Source organism: Bufo gargarizans, chromosome 2 (assembly GCF_014858855.1).
Source record: "Bufo gargarizans isolate SCDJY-AF-19 chromosome 2, ASM1485885v1, whole genome shotgun sequence".
NCBI lineage: Eukaryota > Metazoa > Chordata > Amphibia > Anura > Bufonidae > Bufo > Bufo gargarizans.
Window position 1 is genome coordinate 14160396 of NC_058081.1, and position 15373 is coordinate 14175768.

General features: G+C 44.9%; 1 protein-coding gene across 1 annotated transcript; it reads right to left on the bottom strand.

The window, feature by feature from the left end:
- Positions 1–5555: 5555 nt before the first annotated feature.
- LOC122925469 (olfactory receptor 1009-like) lies at positions 5556–6928 on the bottom strand. The gene is made up of 2 exons (XM_044276826.1): positions 6899–6928; positions 5556–6485 (listed from the first exon to the last, which is right to left on the bottom strand). The coding sequence occupies exons 1-2, from the start codon at positions 6926–6928 to the stop codon at positions 5556–5558; spliced, it is 960 nt and encodes a 319-aa protein (XP_044132761.1).
- Positions 6929–15373: the final 8445 nt, after the last annotated feature.

The following is a 15373-nucleotide window of genomic DNA, read 5'->3' on the forward strand; positions in this document are numbered from 1 at the left end:
AACAGAAGGTGGGCCAGTCCTTGAGCTTTTCGGTGTCTGCCAAAGTGCACGGTAGCACGATGTGTGGAGCTGTAACTACGTTCCAGAACAATAAATGTCCTTTACGGCCCACTGGGTAAATGTGGTTCCTACCCAGCCGCACCAGTAACTTGGTCAGGTTACATCGTTTCCGCCTCCACGTTCTCACGCCGTTGGTCCTGCAGCAATGTCCGCCTCTGTCTCTTCATCCTTCACTGTGTCCTCAGTCTTCACTGCAGGGACAATTCACAGTGCCCCAAAAGCATACCACATGTGCAGGGCACGGAGGTGTCATGCTGTTCTGCACCTAGTTTGTCTGGGCGAACAGAGTCACACAGAGGAGGAACTGCTCCGTGTCCTTCATCAAGAAATCAAATACTGGCTTTCTCCTCGACAACTCAAAATTGGATCCATGGTGACCAACAATTGAAAGAACATGGTGTTGGCGCTGCGTCGACGAGGGCTGAGCCATGCAGCCTGCATGGCACATATGTTCAATCTGGTTTTAAAGCGTTTCCTGAAGTCTTCCGCCCATCTGCAATACATACTGATAATGGCCAGGAAACTTTGCATGCACTTCAGCCACCCGTACACCGCAGACCACACCCTCCTTGAGCTGCAGCGGCAGAACGGCATCCCCCAATATAGGCTGATATGCGACATTTCCCCCCGTTGGAATTCCACCCTCCATATGTTGGACCGATATTATAAACAGAGAATGGCCATAAATGATTTCTTGATGATACAGGTGGACAGAGGTACTCCCCTGTGTAACTTCGATGTCAGCCAGTGGCAGCTCATGCGTGACACCTGCTGTTTGCTCGGCACTATGAGGAGGCCACCTTATTTATCAGTTACCAGGACTATGGGATGAACAATGTCAATCCACTGATTCATGTCCTGAAACAGATGCTGCTTAATCTGGCTAGCCAGGGGACAGGAGATGTGGTGACTACATCTCACGGCCACATGAGCCCTGTGGGGGCTAAACTAGAGGAGGAGGAGGACATTCGAGCACAAGCAATGTGTAGATAAATGGATGGTTTTCCTACACATATGACAGGTGAGGAAGAGCAGGAGGAGCTACAGGGCGATGAGGAAGAGGAGGCAGAGGAACATGTTAGACCCTCGCTACTCACTTGCAGCAGCAGAAGCTAGACTTAGAGCAGAACCTGAACCAGCAGGTTGTGGCATACCTGGAGTGCACCCTCACACCCCACATCAAAGATCTCTCTTCTGGACTACTGGGCAGTCAAACTCGATTTGTGGCCACAACTGGCCAGTTTGCCCTGGACAAGCTTTCTTGCCCTGGCCAGAAGTGTGGCATCAGAGCGGGTGTTTAGTGAGGAAGGGGCAATAGTTACCCCAAGGAGAACTCACCTATCCACCCAAAATGTGGAACAACTGACCTTCGTGAAGATGAATCAGGCGTGGATCAGCCAACATTTGTAAACACCAGTGCCTGATGCATCAGACCAGATCATCCATGGTGCCACACCTAACACTTTGTCACTGGGCCACTCTGTGGTCTCCTCATGCTGCTGCCAACTGACCACTATGTCACTGGACCACTTTGTGGTCTCATCATGCTACTGCCACCTCCTCTCTCTGTCACTGGGCTACTCTGTGGTCTCCAATCCTCATGCTGCTGCTACATCACTACTCTGTGGTCTCCTCATGCTGCTGCCATCTCACCACTATGTCACTGGGCCATTCTGTAGTCTTCTGATGCTGCTGCCACCTCACCATTATTTAACTGGGCCCCTCTGTGGTCTCCTTATGCTGCTGCCACCTCACCACTATGTCACTGGGCCAATCTGTGGTTTCCTCATGATGCTGCCACATCACTACTCTGTGGTCTCCTCATGCTGCTGCCATCTCCCCACTATGTCACTGGGCCACTCTGTGGTCTCCGGTCCTCATGCTGCTGCCGCCTCCCTACTCTGTCACTTTGCCACTCTGTGGTCTCCTCAAGCTGCTGCCACCTCAAGACTATGTCACTGGGCCACTCTGTAGTCTTTACTTGTTGTTCCCACCCCCCACTTTATGACTGTGCCACTATTTTTCCTTTTCGTCCTGATTGACATAATCATTTGTTTAACCCTTCTTCTGATTTGCCTGAAGGAAGGAAAAATGAGACGCACAACGGATACTGTTTATGTAGCAGCTGTAAGGCCTGTGTGACATGGTTCCTACTTTGCATCAGAATTGGCTTATGATATGGTAGCAAATGCAGGAGTGGGTATAAAACACAGAAGACATGCAAATATTCTATTCACGTGTCATCTCTGTTTTGGATCCACTCCTGTTTTGTGTTTGGCTTTAGCAATACTGATGGATTACTGACCAAATGCTGAGCGAGTCTAGTTGGATGCTCAACAGACAGGATCCGTAATCAGTGACATCAACACAAACTTACGGCTGACACCCTCTTCACTCTGTCAGGGGGGCTCTATCTGTATTAGCATTTAATAGAACATGTTCTGTAGACATCTATGTGGAATCAGCTAATGACAGTGTAAAAGGAGTGTGATTCTTCTTGACACTAACATTGACCAGTAAGGCTGAGTTAAAACTAGTGATGTCGCGAACATAAAATTTTCCGTTCGCGAACAGCGAACGCAAATTTCCTCAAATGTTTGCGAACTTGCGAACCGGGCGAACTGCAATAGACTTCAATAGGAAGGCGAATTTTAAATCCCACAGGGACTCTTTGTGGCCACAATAGTGATGGAAAGGTTGTTTCAAGGGGACTAACACCTGGACTGTGGCATGCCGGAGGGGGATCCATGGCAAAACTCCCATGGAAAATTACGTCGTTGACGCAGAGTGTGGCAAGTTGAAATCGCAATGCGATTAATATAACCTGCATTAATTGCATTGCGATTACAACTTTCTCAAATCCGACAGTACATTCTAGCATGGAGTCGTTCCCATGGTGATGGGGACGCTCCATGAGCATGGAAGTCGGCAGAAGCTCTAAGTTGAAATCGCAATGCGATTTATAGAACTTGAATTAATCGCATTGCGATTTCAACTTAGAGCTGCTGGGTTCCTAATGGTTGTATTGCTAGAATATAACGAAGATTGAGAATATAGTGCTGTATTCGTTATATTCGTCAATTCTAGCAATACAACAATTAGGAACTCAGATCTAAGTTGAATTCGCAATGCGATTAATATAACCTGCATTATTCGCATTGCGATTACAACTTAGATCTGAGTTCCTAATGGTTGTATTGCGGGAATTGACAACAAATATAGCGCTATATTCTCAATCTTTGCTATATTCTATCGATATAATCATTAGGAACCCAGCAGCTCTAAGTTATAATCGCAATGCGAATAATATAACCTGCATTATTCGCATTGCGATTACAACTTTGTGACACTGCAGCTTCAGAATTGATCTAAGATGGATGCTGTCCTTGCTTTTTGATAGGCGGTGGGAGGGTCTGAGAGGGAGGGTCTGCTGCTGATTGGCTGGAATGTGTCTGCTGACTGTGAGGAACAGGGTCAAAGTTTACTCAATGATGACGTATAGGAGGCGGACCGAACATCGCATATGTTCGCCCGCAGCGGCGAACGCAAACATGCGATATTCGCCAGGAACTGTTCGCCGGCGAATAGTTCGGGCCATCTCTAGTTAACACTTGAGTTAGTTGGTCAGTTTTGGCCGTATATAAGTGCAGTGTGCAGTGATTCTAAGAGCGACGCCTGTCATCTGCATGTCACACTGACTCACAGTATTATTCTACTACCATAGGAGACAGTGTTCTACACCACTATACAGGCTCTCTTCAGCAAGGAAATAGCTGTTTTTTTAACGCAATTTGCCACAAATAAGTTCAGATCAAATCAAATATTTTTGGAAGATTCGGCAAACTGACTGAATCAAAATTGTGAGCAATTTGCTCATCTCTATTCATAATACCATCTTTAGAGGAAAAAGAACACTTTACACCAATACAGAAACCATTCACCGAAGGTGAGACATAGTGGAAGGAGCATCATTGGTTAGTGGCTACTTTGTTGCCTTAGGGTCTGGACTCTGGATGTCTTGTGATCATTGAGAGAATGATGAATTCTAAGGTGTATGAAAACATTTTACAGAAGAATATTAAGGGCAGCATCCATGATCTCACCTGTAAGCTGAAAAGACGTTGGGTGAAGCAACAAGACAATGGGGGACATTTAACAAAACTGGTGCTATGATTTCATGTTTCATTTATAAAGCTTTTAAAAAAAATTAAAGGCTCAATCTGATTGGTTGCTATGGGCAACTAAGCCAGTTTTAGTACCAATTTTGTTAAATGCCCCCCCGATGTTCCAAAGCACACAAGTAAATCAACAAAAGAATGGTTGATAGAAAAAAAGATTTGTGTTTTGGAATGGCCAAGCCTGACCTTAACCCCATCGAGATGCCGTAGCATGACCTGAAGAGCAGAAACACAATTGCATGGGGAATGATCCAAAATTAACTTTAAGCATGGTACAAATATTATTTCCAGCTATAAGAAACAATAGGTGGAGGATTTCTACAGAATAAATTAAAGGGGTCACTTACCTTTTTCTCCTTTCACTTTAGATGTTTTCCATAAAGTGCTTAAAGGGAGTCTGTCACCAACCTGACCGGTTTTAAACCAATCACATTCTTCAGTGGGGCATAAAGACATGACACAGATGGTACCTTTGTTTCGTTTTTCAGATCATCCAAATAGCCCAAAAAGTTGTTTTTATTATATGCTAATCAGCCGTCGCAAGTGCCCAGGGGCGGAGAGTTTGCTGAAGGTGCCCAAGTTCCCCCACCTCACTCGCGCCTAACTCCGCCCCTCAGTAAACTCCGGCCAGCACTGTGGCTCTGTGACATCATATATCCCTATAGGCCGTTCGCGCATCGCTGCTGGGCCCGGGCATGCGCAGTGATCTGCCCAGAGTGGGAAGAGGCACAGAGATATGCAGTGCGCATGCGCCAGTTACTGCCGTAAAATCGGCGCATGCGCATTGCATATCTCTGTGCCTCTGCGACGCACGAACGGCCTATAGGGAAATATGATGTCACAGAGCCACAGGGCTGGCCGGAGTTTACGGAGGGGCGGAGTTAGGCGCGAGTGAGGCGGGGGAACTTGGGCACCTTCAGCAAACTCTCCTCCCATGGGCACTTGCGACGGCTCATTAGCATATCATAAAAACTGGATTTGGATGATCTAAAAAACAAAACAAAGGTACCATCTGTGTCATGTCTTTGTGTCCCACTGAACTATGTGATTGGTTTAAAACCGGTCAGGTTGGTGACAGACTCCCTTTAATGAAAGAGAAAAATGGTACAAACTGTTTAGTTTTGTAAGATTGTGTTTGTCTATGAAAGTGACTTACATAACAATCAGACCGCAGATTATTAGTAACCAATGGAGGAATCCATGTTAATCTAAAGGGCTTATTTACTTTTTTATTCAATTGTAGATATTACCATAATGATTTTTTTTTTTGGCTTACCCAATCAATATGAAAAATTCTGCATACAACACCTTGTTAATTTACCAGATCTCACGCTTTTGAAATGTTCTTTGTACAGCTATTCCAATGTCTTTGTTCCTCAGACTGTATATAATGGGGTTAATCAAAGGAGTAAAAACAGTATAGAGCAGGGAGAGTGTTTTACTTATGGAGTTTGTCAGGCCTTTCAATGGGACAACATAAATACTGAACATAGTCCAATAGAATGTGGAAACCACAATGAGGTGGGAGCTACAGGTGGAGAAGGCTTTCTGTCTACCAGTATTGGATGGAATCCTTAAGATTGCTAAAATAATATATGTATAAGACACTACAATGATTGTGGTTGGCATTATTACAATTGGTATAGCCATAACATAAACCACTAAGTGGATCATAGAGGTGTCAGAACAGGCAAGTTCTAGCAAGGGGACAATATCACAAAATAAATGGTCAATGATATTTGTCCCACAGAAATTTAGTTTTGTAGTTTTTATGATGTAAATCAAAATGATAGAAAACCCAAGCAACCAACTGTTTATAGACAAAATTATGCAATATCCTCCTGTCATGATGGTGGAGTAGCGAAGTGGATTACAGATGGCCACATATCTGTCATAAGACATCACAGCGAGAAGAAAACACTCAAATGATTCAGAGGCACAGAAGAAATACAACTGAGTGATGCAATAAATAATAGTAATGGTCCTTCCATTATTCAGTAGGATATAGAGCAGGTTGGGGACAATATCTGAGATCAATAAGATGTCACTGATGGACAGTTGTGAGATGAAGAAGTACATTGCAGTGTGGAGGTTCTTGCTGGTGGACACCAGGGTGATGATCAGGAGGTTCCCACATATTGTTACACAGTAAAACACCAGAAGAAGACAAAATAAGAAAATTCTTAAATCTTGGCTGACTTGAAATCCTAAAAGGTAAAACTCAGTGACCACAGTCAGATTGTTCTCCTACACATAGAACATACAGTAGTTATGCTGCAATATACCAAAAGCAACAACATATAATAACTACAGTATGGTAGATGGTAATTAATTCATGTTCATGGCATAAATAATAAGCCACTGAATACACTTTAATATCTAGTTCTTTATGTCTTTAAAATTAATAACACCACTGTATGGAGTCATTGAGTAATATTAAGAAATCAGATATTTTTGACACATTTTGCCTAAAATAGACAAAAAATACAACTCAGCTTATTGTTTAACGTCAATGGTCAAACTCTCCCCTCTAAAGTCACATTGTAGTTAGGTAATAATGAGGACACATTTGCCTGTTTTTCCTAATCGATACATTTCAGACAATCTGAAGGGAATCTTAAGCAGAATTTATTGTGAATTATTACATTAACAATACCTACATCAGATATTTCTTTCATCTTGATATTCATTTCCGGACGTATTTCTTATGAATCCTAATTCTTCTATGAAAATGATGTCTCAGAGACAATAGACAGCAGCACGGTCATGTTATGTGGGGGTCAGACATGTGAGTATGAGCTATAATGGGAATTCGTTCAGATTTTTATACTGAATCGGAGGCAAGGGGACAGATAAACAAGTCTCGGGAGATTTTTTTTCTCCTTCTCTCATGAGTCCCGTTTGTTAAGTCAGCTAAAGACTATAAATATTAAATGAGAATTAAAAGTGTGTTCAATGAGGGAATGTGATGCAATAGTTGTCTTGTAACTTGTCTTGTAACTTGTAGCATTGGTTAGGGAAGTGGTGTCCAGGTTCAGGACTGAACCCAGATTTAAGCTCCCTTTCACTTCTTTAGCATGTACGAGTGGACCATTTCTTTGCTTCGATGCTCCCCTTGCCTTGAGTTGCATTGCGCAGCGCAAGGTCTTTTTGTTGTTAGTGTTGGGGCCGAATATTCGAATCACAAATATCACTACTTTGAGAATTCGCGAATATTTAGAGTATAATGCTATATATTCGTATTCGCGAATATTCTAGATTTTTTTTCATCTGAAACCATGATCCCTCCTGGCTTCTTGCTTGTGGGCCATTCAGAAGGCCACAATTTGTCAGAGCTTAGCAACATCCTTAGCAATGGATAGGAAAGCTGCCTCCCCCTTACTATATAAGAACCTCCCCAGCAGCCATTTTCTGCTGTTTTTTGCAATTCTGAGAAAGAGCAGTGTCATTGCTGTGCTCTGGGCTTTCCTGAGTCATTACATTAGATAGTTAGTTAGCTCATATATATAATACAGATAGTTAGTGTAGGTTATATCCTGATATAGTGGAGCTGATAGGTTCCAGTGCAGGGTGTTAGGTAGTGTGATAGGTTCTGCTGTCCATACATGCTACAGACATAGTGCTGTGATGTCACAACAATACGTAGGGCACCAATCAGCAATATGTAGTCAGACCTGCTAAAATAAGAAGTTGTATGTATTGCGCCAAAATATTTGCATCATTAATTTGAGCAATTGGCCAAGTACCACATATGCCCAAGCGCCATGCTCGAGTCTCCTTCCCGCACGTTTCGTGGCTGCTAAGCAGTCAATAAACGTGCAGTACTGCCATCACTGTAATGCCAGTAGCCATGTTGGTTGCTGGCATTACAGTGATTGGCTGGCCGGAACGTGTCATCGGCTGCTATATGGCACCCGATGACGTGGGTTTCGGCTCATTGCGCGTTAGGGAGAGCTGCGCGTAGGAAGGGACAGATAGTGTAGAGTTTGTGATCGCAATTTATTCAATTTTAAAACGTTTTAAAGACCCAAATGTCCTTTTAAAGGACTATAGTGTGTTGTGGCAGAAATTTAATTGTGCAAAATTGAACTCAAAATTTTTCTTTTATACTTTGCAAAATAGCAATACATTTGCTATATAGAAGGTGTCTGCAGTGAATTGTGACATCTGTGCAGCAAAACCTTCTGTGTGTCAAGAATATTAGAGAAAATAATATATTTTTTCCCATAATCCACATTTTTGCTGTCAACGGCGTAATCCGAGAATTGTGTAATCTGCGCTTCAATACCTTGTGTGGTTGTCAGGCCCAGATAAAGGGATAAATATAAATATAAACTACATCAGAAAACAGTGTCTGTACCGCAGTTTCCAATAATCTGGGCCTAAAATAATGTCCATATTCTGTGGTGTTCTGTGACATATACAGTAAAATCCAATAATCTGGGCCTAATCTAGTGTCCATATTCTGTGTGTTTCTGTGGCATATACTGTCCTGCATCAGAAAACTGTGTCTTTAGCGAACTGTAAAACAATCTGCACCACATCTAGTGACAAAACCATTAATATGAAGAAGGCGAGCACTAAGGGACAGGGAAGTGGTCGTGATGCTGATGGTGCATGCAGAGGCCGTGGCCCTGGGCGCAATGAAACTGGTCCTGCTGCCAGTGCACCAGAAAGAAAAAAAATCCACCGTACCCAGCTTCATGTCCAACTTAGCTGGGCAGCGCAGGATAACACTGTCCAAGTCAGACCAGGGCGAACAGTTGGTCGGTTGGATTGCTGAAGATAATGCATCCAGTCGGTTAAGCACCACCCTCTCCTTCACCAAGTCCAGTCTCTGTAGCCAAGAGTCTGGTCAACCGAATCCTCTCTCTGATCATCCTTCCTCCCACCATGGAGAGGCTTGCCAAACAAATTATCCCACACTCGGATATTCCGAGGAGCTCTTTCCAGCGCTACTATTAGATTTGGCCCTCACTCCCAGCATGCTTGAAAAGGGACCTGAGATATTGTGCACTGATTACCAACCTGTCGAACCTTCACAGTCTCAAGAAGATGACGGTGGTGAACGGCAATCAATCGTTCATAAGGTGGATGATGATGAGACACAGTTACCAATCACTGAGGTTGTGGTTAAGTCAAGTCAGAAGAATGAGCAGAGTGAGGAAGTGGAAGAGTAGGTTGTTGACGATGAGTTCACTGACCCAACTTGTGAAGATGAAAAGCCAAGCGAGGACAGCAGTACAGAGGGGGTGGGATCTTCAGCACCACAACAGGCTCGAAGAGGCAGTGTGGTTGCAAAAGGGAGAAGTCGGCCCACACCAAACAGGCCTGCAACCGTTGCACCAATCACCCCATTTGTAAATCTACCTTGCCATGGGGTAGGTATTCCACAGTATGGCGCTTTTTTGAGGAAAGTGCAGACGACAAAAGAGTGGTAGTTTGCAACCTGTGCCATATCAAAATGATCCGGGGCGTAAACAATAGCAACCTCATCACCACCAGCATGATCTGCCACATGGCATCCAAGCACCCTAACAAGTGGGCCGAACGCCTGGGTCCACAATCTGGGTCTGCGGGTCACACCACTGCCTCCTCTTCCCCTGTGTTACGCACTGCTGGCCAATCCCCTGTCGAAGGCACAGGCCCTGATGCCCCACACCCTGCACATGAACCATCAGCAACAACTTCCACTTCCCTGTCCCAGCGCAGCATCTAAATGTCCATAACACAGTAATTTGAACACAAGCACAAATACCCACCCACCAGGCCATAGCAGTAAATGCACAACTTTCAAAATTACTGGCCCTTGAAATGTTGCCATTTAGGCTTGTGGACATTGAGGTCTTCTGCAGCCTGATGTCTGCGGACATCCCTCGGTACGCAGTCCCCAGCCGCCACTATTTTTCACGATGTGTCGTGCCTGACTTACACCAGCGTGTCCCAGAACATCACCCGTGCCCTGACCAACGCAGTTACTGGGAATGTCCACTTAACCACGGATACATGGACAAGTGCTGGTGGCCAGGGATGCTACATTTCCCTGACCACACACTGGGTGATTGTTGTGGAGGCCAGGAGTGAATTGTACCCTGGGATGGCACAGGTGCTACCCACGCCCAGGACTGCGGGCCCTACGGGCTATATTACTGGCTCCAACCCCCACTTCTCCTCCTCCACCGCCTCCTCCTCCACTTCCACCTCCAGCAGCAGTCAGCCAACAGTCGCTAGCTGGAAGCAGTGTAGCACTGCTGGGGGTAAGCATCAACAGGCCGTGCTGAAGTTGATCTGTTTACGGGACAAACAGCACACCGCCGCAGAGCTGTGGCAGGGTATAAGGGACCAGACCGATCTGTGGCTCTGGCCACTCAACCTACAACCAGGCATGGTTGTGTCTGACAATGGCTGTAACTTAGTGGCGACTTCGGAGCTCGTCAACCTGACACACATCCCATGCCTAGCCCACGTCTTAAACTTAGTGGTTCAGCGGTTTATCAAAACCTACCCCAATTTACCAGAGCTACTAGTGAAGTCGTGCCGCGTGTGTGCCAATTTCCGCAAGTCGTCCACAGCTTCAGCCGGTCTGTGAACGCTGCAGCTGCGCTTGCGGCTTCCAGCTCACCGACTGTTGTGCGATGTAAGCACGAGCTGGAACTCTACGTTCCACATGTTGGCCAGGCTTTGTGAGCAGCAGAGGACAGTTGTGGAATACCAGCTGCAACATGGTTGTTGCCTTTCGAGTCAACTGCCACTATTCACAAGCGAGGAGTGGGCATTGATGTCAAACCTCTGTGAGGTTTTAAAAAACTTTCATGAATCCACACAGATGGTTAGTGGCAATAACGATATTATAAGCATAACCATCCCACTGCTGTGACTACTCAAACGATCGCTGCTCACAATTAAGGACGACGCTCTGAATGTGGCAGACGAGGAAATGGGGGAGGACATTACCCAGGGTGACAGCCAGCCCACCCTCAGTTCGTCCTCTCAGCGCAAAATGGACCATGAAGAGGAGGAGGACCTGAAGACAGCTGCCTCTGCTACAGAGGGTAGTACACATGGAACTTTAATTCCATCTGTTCAGCGTGGATGGGCAGAAGAGCAGGAGGAGGAGGAGGAGAATCATCCTGATGTGGACATCGACGTCTTGCCTGTTGGTATTCTGGCACACATGGCTAACTTCATGTTAGGCTGCCTTTCCAGCGACCCTCGCATTATACGCATTTTAGATAAAATGGGTTACTGGGTGTTCACCCTTCTCGACCCCCACTACAAAGAGAACTTCGCATCTCTCATTCCTCTGGTGGAGAGGACGGGCAAAATGATGCAATACCAGAAGATCCTTGTTGGAAAATAGCTCCAAAATTTTTCATCTGACAACGCTGGCGGAAGATTCCGTACTTCCATAGGCAACCAAGGAAGGGAGACAAAGGGAACACTCTTCAAGGCATGGGACACTTTCATGACACCCCGTCAGCAACCTCACACTGAAGCATGGCCTAATCGTACAAGGAGGGAAAAGATTTGGAAGATGGTAAAGGACTACATAAAAGACCATGTCAGCATCCTAAATGATCCCTCGGTGCCTTACAACTACTGGGTGTCCAAGCTGGACACGTGGCACAAACTTGCGCTCTACGCCTTGGAGGTGCTGGCCTGCCCTGCCGCCAGCGTTTTGTGTATTTGAGTGTATATTTAGTGCTGCTGTCCACTGGCAATGCTGACAGTTTGACTCAGATAAAAATGAACAAGGCCTGGATTGCCCCTGACTTCTCAACTCCACTAGAGCTGAGCTGATGATGCACATAAAAGCTATTTCAATCTATCATTTATAATATACTCAATCTACTGTAGTGTATTCCCATGCACCTTTTCCACCACAAAAAAAGAGTATATGGTTAAATCTTGTTTTCTCGCCCTCCTCCTCCTCATCCAGATTGTATATATTCCCTCCACTCTACTTTTTTTAATAGGGTCAGCTCAACTGCAGGCCCTCGCCCCTAATGTTTTAGAGGGTCAGCTCAGCAGCAGGCCCTCGCCCCTAATGTTTTAGAGGGTCAGTTCAGCAGCAGGCCCTTCAATATAATGTTTTACAGGGTCAGCTCGCCAGCAACTCAATGTGAATGAGGCCCTCTATTATGTGATATTCAGGTTGTATCGGAATGCCTCTTCATTGTGATTTTTGGCAGGACTTGCACTTTATATACAAGTAAATATACATGTTTTCATTCAATTTTTCCTATAAAATTGATTTTTTACTTTGGTTTTGTGCATAAAACCTTAATTAGATTGTGGGCCTGGTGATCACTTTAAGGCCTTTTAAGCAGCATCAGCAGCAACATGGTGATACAAACGAGTGGCAAGGTGACATGGTGTGGAAATGGCAGCATGAGGAGGTCACATAGTGGCACAATGATAAAAGAGTCTGAATAAAAGACTAAGACCACAGATTGCTTAGAAAGATGCAGATGGAAACAATCTGTGGAGCTGTATCACCATCACCTACAGATTAATGCAGACAAGGGATGTAGATATAGGGGAAGCAGGGAAAGCTGCAGCTTTGGGGCCCTGACCCAGATGGGGCCCATGCAGGAGGAGGAGGACTAAAGGATTTGTTCAGGGCCCTGTCAACAGTATTACACAATGAAATTAGATACAGTGACAGTATAGACAGTGTATGAAACGGATGGAACAGCTGCCGGGCCTGGTCTGAGAGAGCGATCTTTACTAGCCACAGGAATGGGGGCGGCATGAAAGGAAGGGGTAACAAAAAATTACTGTGGGATGCAGCCCCATTCAAACATTTGCTGTGGGGCCCAGTCAGTTCTAGCCACGCTATTAATGCAGCCCACAATAGCAAGTTGGGTTTATCGATTAAAAAAACCTTAATTAAATTGTGTGCCCGGTGATCAGTTTAAGGCCTTTTTAGCAGCATCAGCAGCAGCATTGTGATAAAAATGAGTGGCAAGGTGACATGGTGTGGAGATGGCAGCATGAGGAGGCCACATAGTGGCACAATGAAGAAGTCTGAAAAAGACTAAGGCCACAGATTGCTTAGAAAGATGCAGATGGAAACAATCTGTAGATTAATGCAGCCATAAAATTCAAGTTGGGTTTGTCGGTTCCACCTCAGCTCACCAGCAGGCCCGCACCTAAAATCTTTTACAGAGTCAGATCACATGCAGACCTGCGACTCATGCTGCCTTGCTTTGAAGTAGGAGCCGTTTATAAGACTTCCTTTCCAAAATCGAACTATGATTCCCCGTTATCGGTGATCACTATGTTAGGCGCATAAAAAAACATCGAAAGTTAATAGGGAAGATATCCAAATGGATCGTGGACGTCACGGGGACGTGCAATTAGGCAGAAGTTATCTAGAGTCAACAAAGAGGCAGCAGGGCCTCTCATGTATAACGTTCCCTCATTCAAAATACCCCAGTGACATTCCCTGTAATTTTTTATTACTCATTCCAATAACAGGGCATCTTAAGAGTCCTATATTGTTATTTATCGTCTCCGAGTCGGGAGTGGGCAATTTCTGCGCGCCTGCTGTCTTCCTTGAATGTTTCTGCTTTAATAACTTGACCCACCCTCTCCACCCAATCCATGGTAGGCACAGAAAAGAACATCGAAAACTGATAGGGAAGACATCCAAATGGATCATTGCAGTCACGTGGACGTGCAATCGCCCAGGGGTTATCTAGAGTCACCAATGTGGCATCAGGCCCTCACCCCTAAGGTTTTAGATGTTCAGATCAGCAGGCCCTTGCTCCAAATGTTTTTGAGGGTCACCAGCAGGCCATCAATCATAATTTTTCAAGGGTGTGTATGATGCCCTCCTTTACGCTGCTGGATCCCTGTTGCAAGGACATCTTAACGTCCTTAATTCTGTCACTGGAGTGTGATCATAAGATGCGCGAGCACAAGGCGAAGGCAGAGGAGGAGGAAGAGGTCGTCAACGCAGCTGGGGCACCACCAGCACCTCAGAAGGAAGAGTTAGCATGGCCAAAATGTGGAAAAGCTTTATCAGCACGCTACATCAACCAGCACCACCAGCTGATATGGAACGTCTTAGCAGGAGGCAGCATTTCAGCAACATGGTGGAGCAGTATGTGTGCACACGCCTAAACGTACTGAATGACGAGTCTGCCCCCTTTAACTTCTGGGTCTCCAAATTGGGCACATGTCCTGAGCTTGCCCTTTAAGCCTTGGAGGAGCTGGCCTGCCCTGCAGCCAGTGTATTCTCTGAAAGTGTTTAGCACAGAAGGGTGCGTCATCACAGACAAGCGCAGCCGCCTGTCCACAGCCAATGTGGACAAGCTCACGTTCATTAAAATGAACCAGGCATGGATCACACAGGACTTGTCCCTACCTTGTGCAGAATAGACATGTATACCTGCCTTAACCAGCCATTGTTACACTACAGAACAATTGCCCATTGTTGTATTTTGGATATTTCACACTCTTTTGGACTGTACCTTAATTTTTTTTTATTAAAACCAAAAACTAGTGTTTGCTACCTCGTCCTCCTCCACCGCCGCTTCCACCTACAATGCTACCTCCACCGCCTCCTCAAACTCCTACTCCATATGGACCTCCATCTCATAAATCAAGTTTAATTTTTTTTTATTTGAACGTATTTTATTTTATTTTGTCATTTCACTAATTTGTCTGTTACATTTTTTGGGTGAAATTCACCAATTTTTGGGTGTAGTATAGCACTGCTATACCTAGTAGACAGGTAAAAAAATAAAATAAAAAAATCACCAATTTGCCTGTTACATATTCGGGTGAAATTTACCACTTTTTGGGTATGATATACCCTGGCTGTACCTAGTAGACAGGTAAAAACATTTCAATAATTTGTCTGTTACATTTTCTGGTGAAATTCACCAATTTGTGGGTGTGATATACCACTGCTCTACCTAGTAGAAAGGTAACATTTCACTAATGTGTCTATTACATATTCGGGTGAAATTCACCAATTTTTGGGTGTGATATACCCCAGCTGTACCTAGTAGACAGGTAAAAACATTTCACTAATTTATCTGTTACTTTTTCGGGTGAAATTCACCAATGTTTGGGTGTGATATACCCCAGCTGTACCTAGTAGACAGGTAAAAACATTTCAC

Bases quoted from the DNA above. Each gene is read 5' to 3' on its own strand.
- LOC122925469 (XM_044276826.1), bottom strand. From the start codon at position 6,928: ATGAATATCAAGATGAAAGAAATATCTGAT. The intron at 6,486-6,898 runs GTAGGTATTGTT...TTCTATGTGTAG, and splicing joins AGATGAAAGAAATATCTGAT to GAGAACAATCTGACTGTGGT.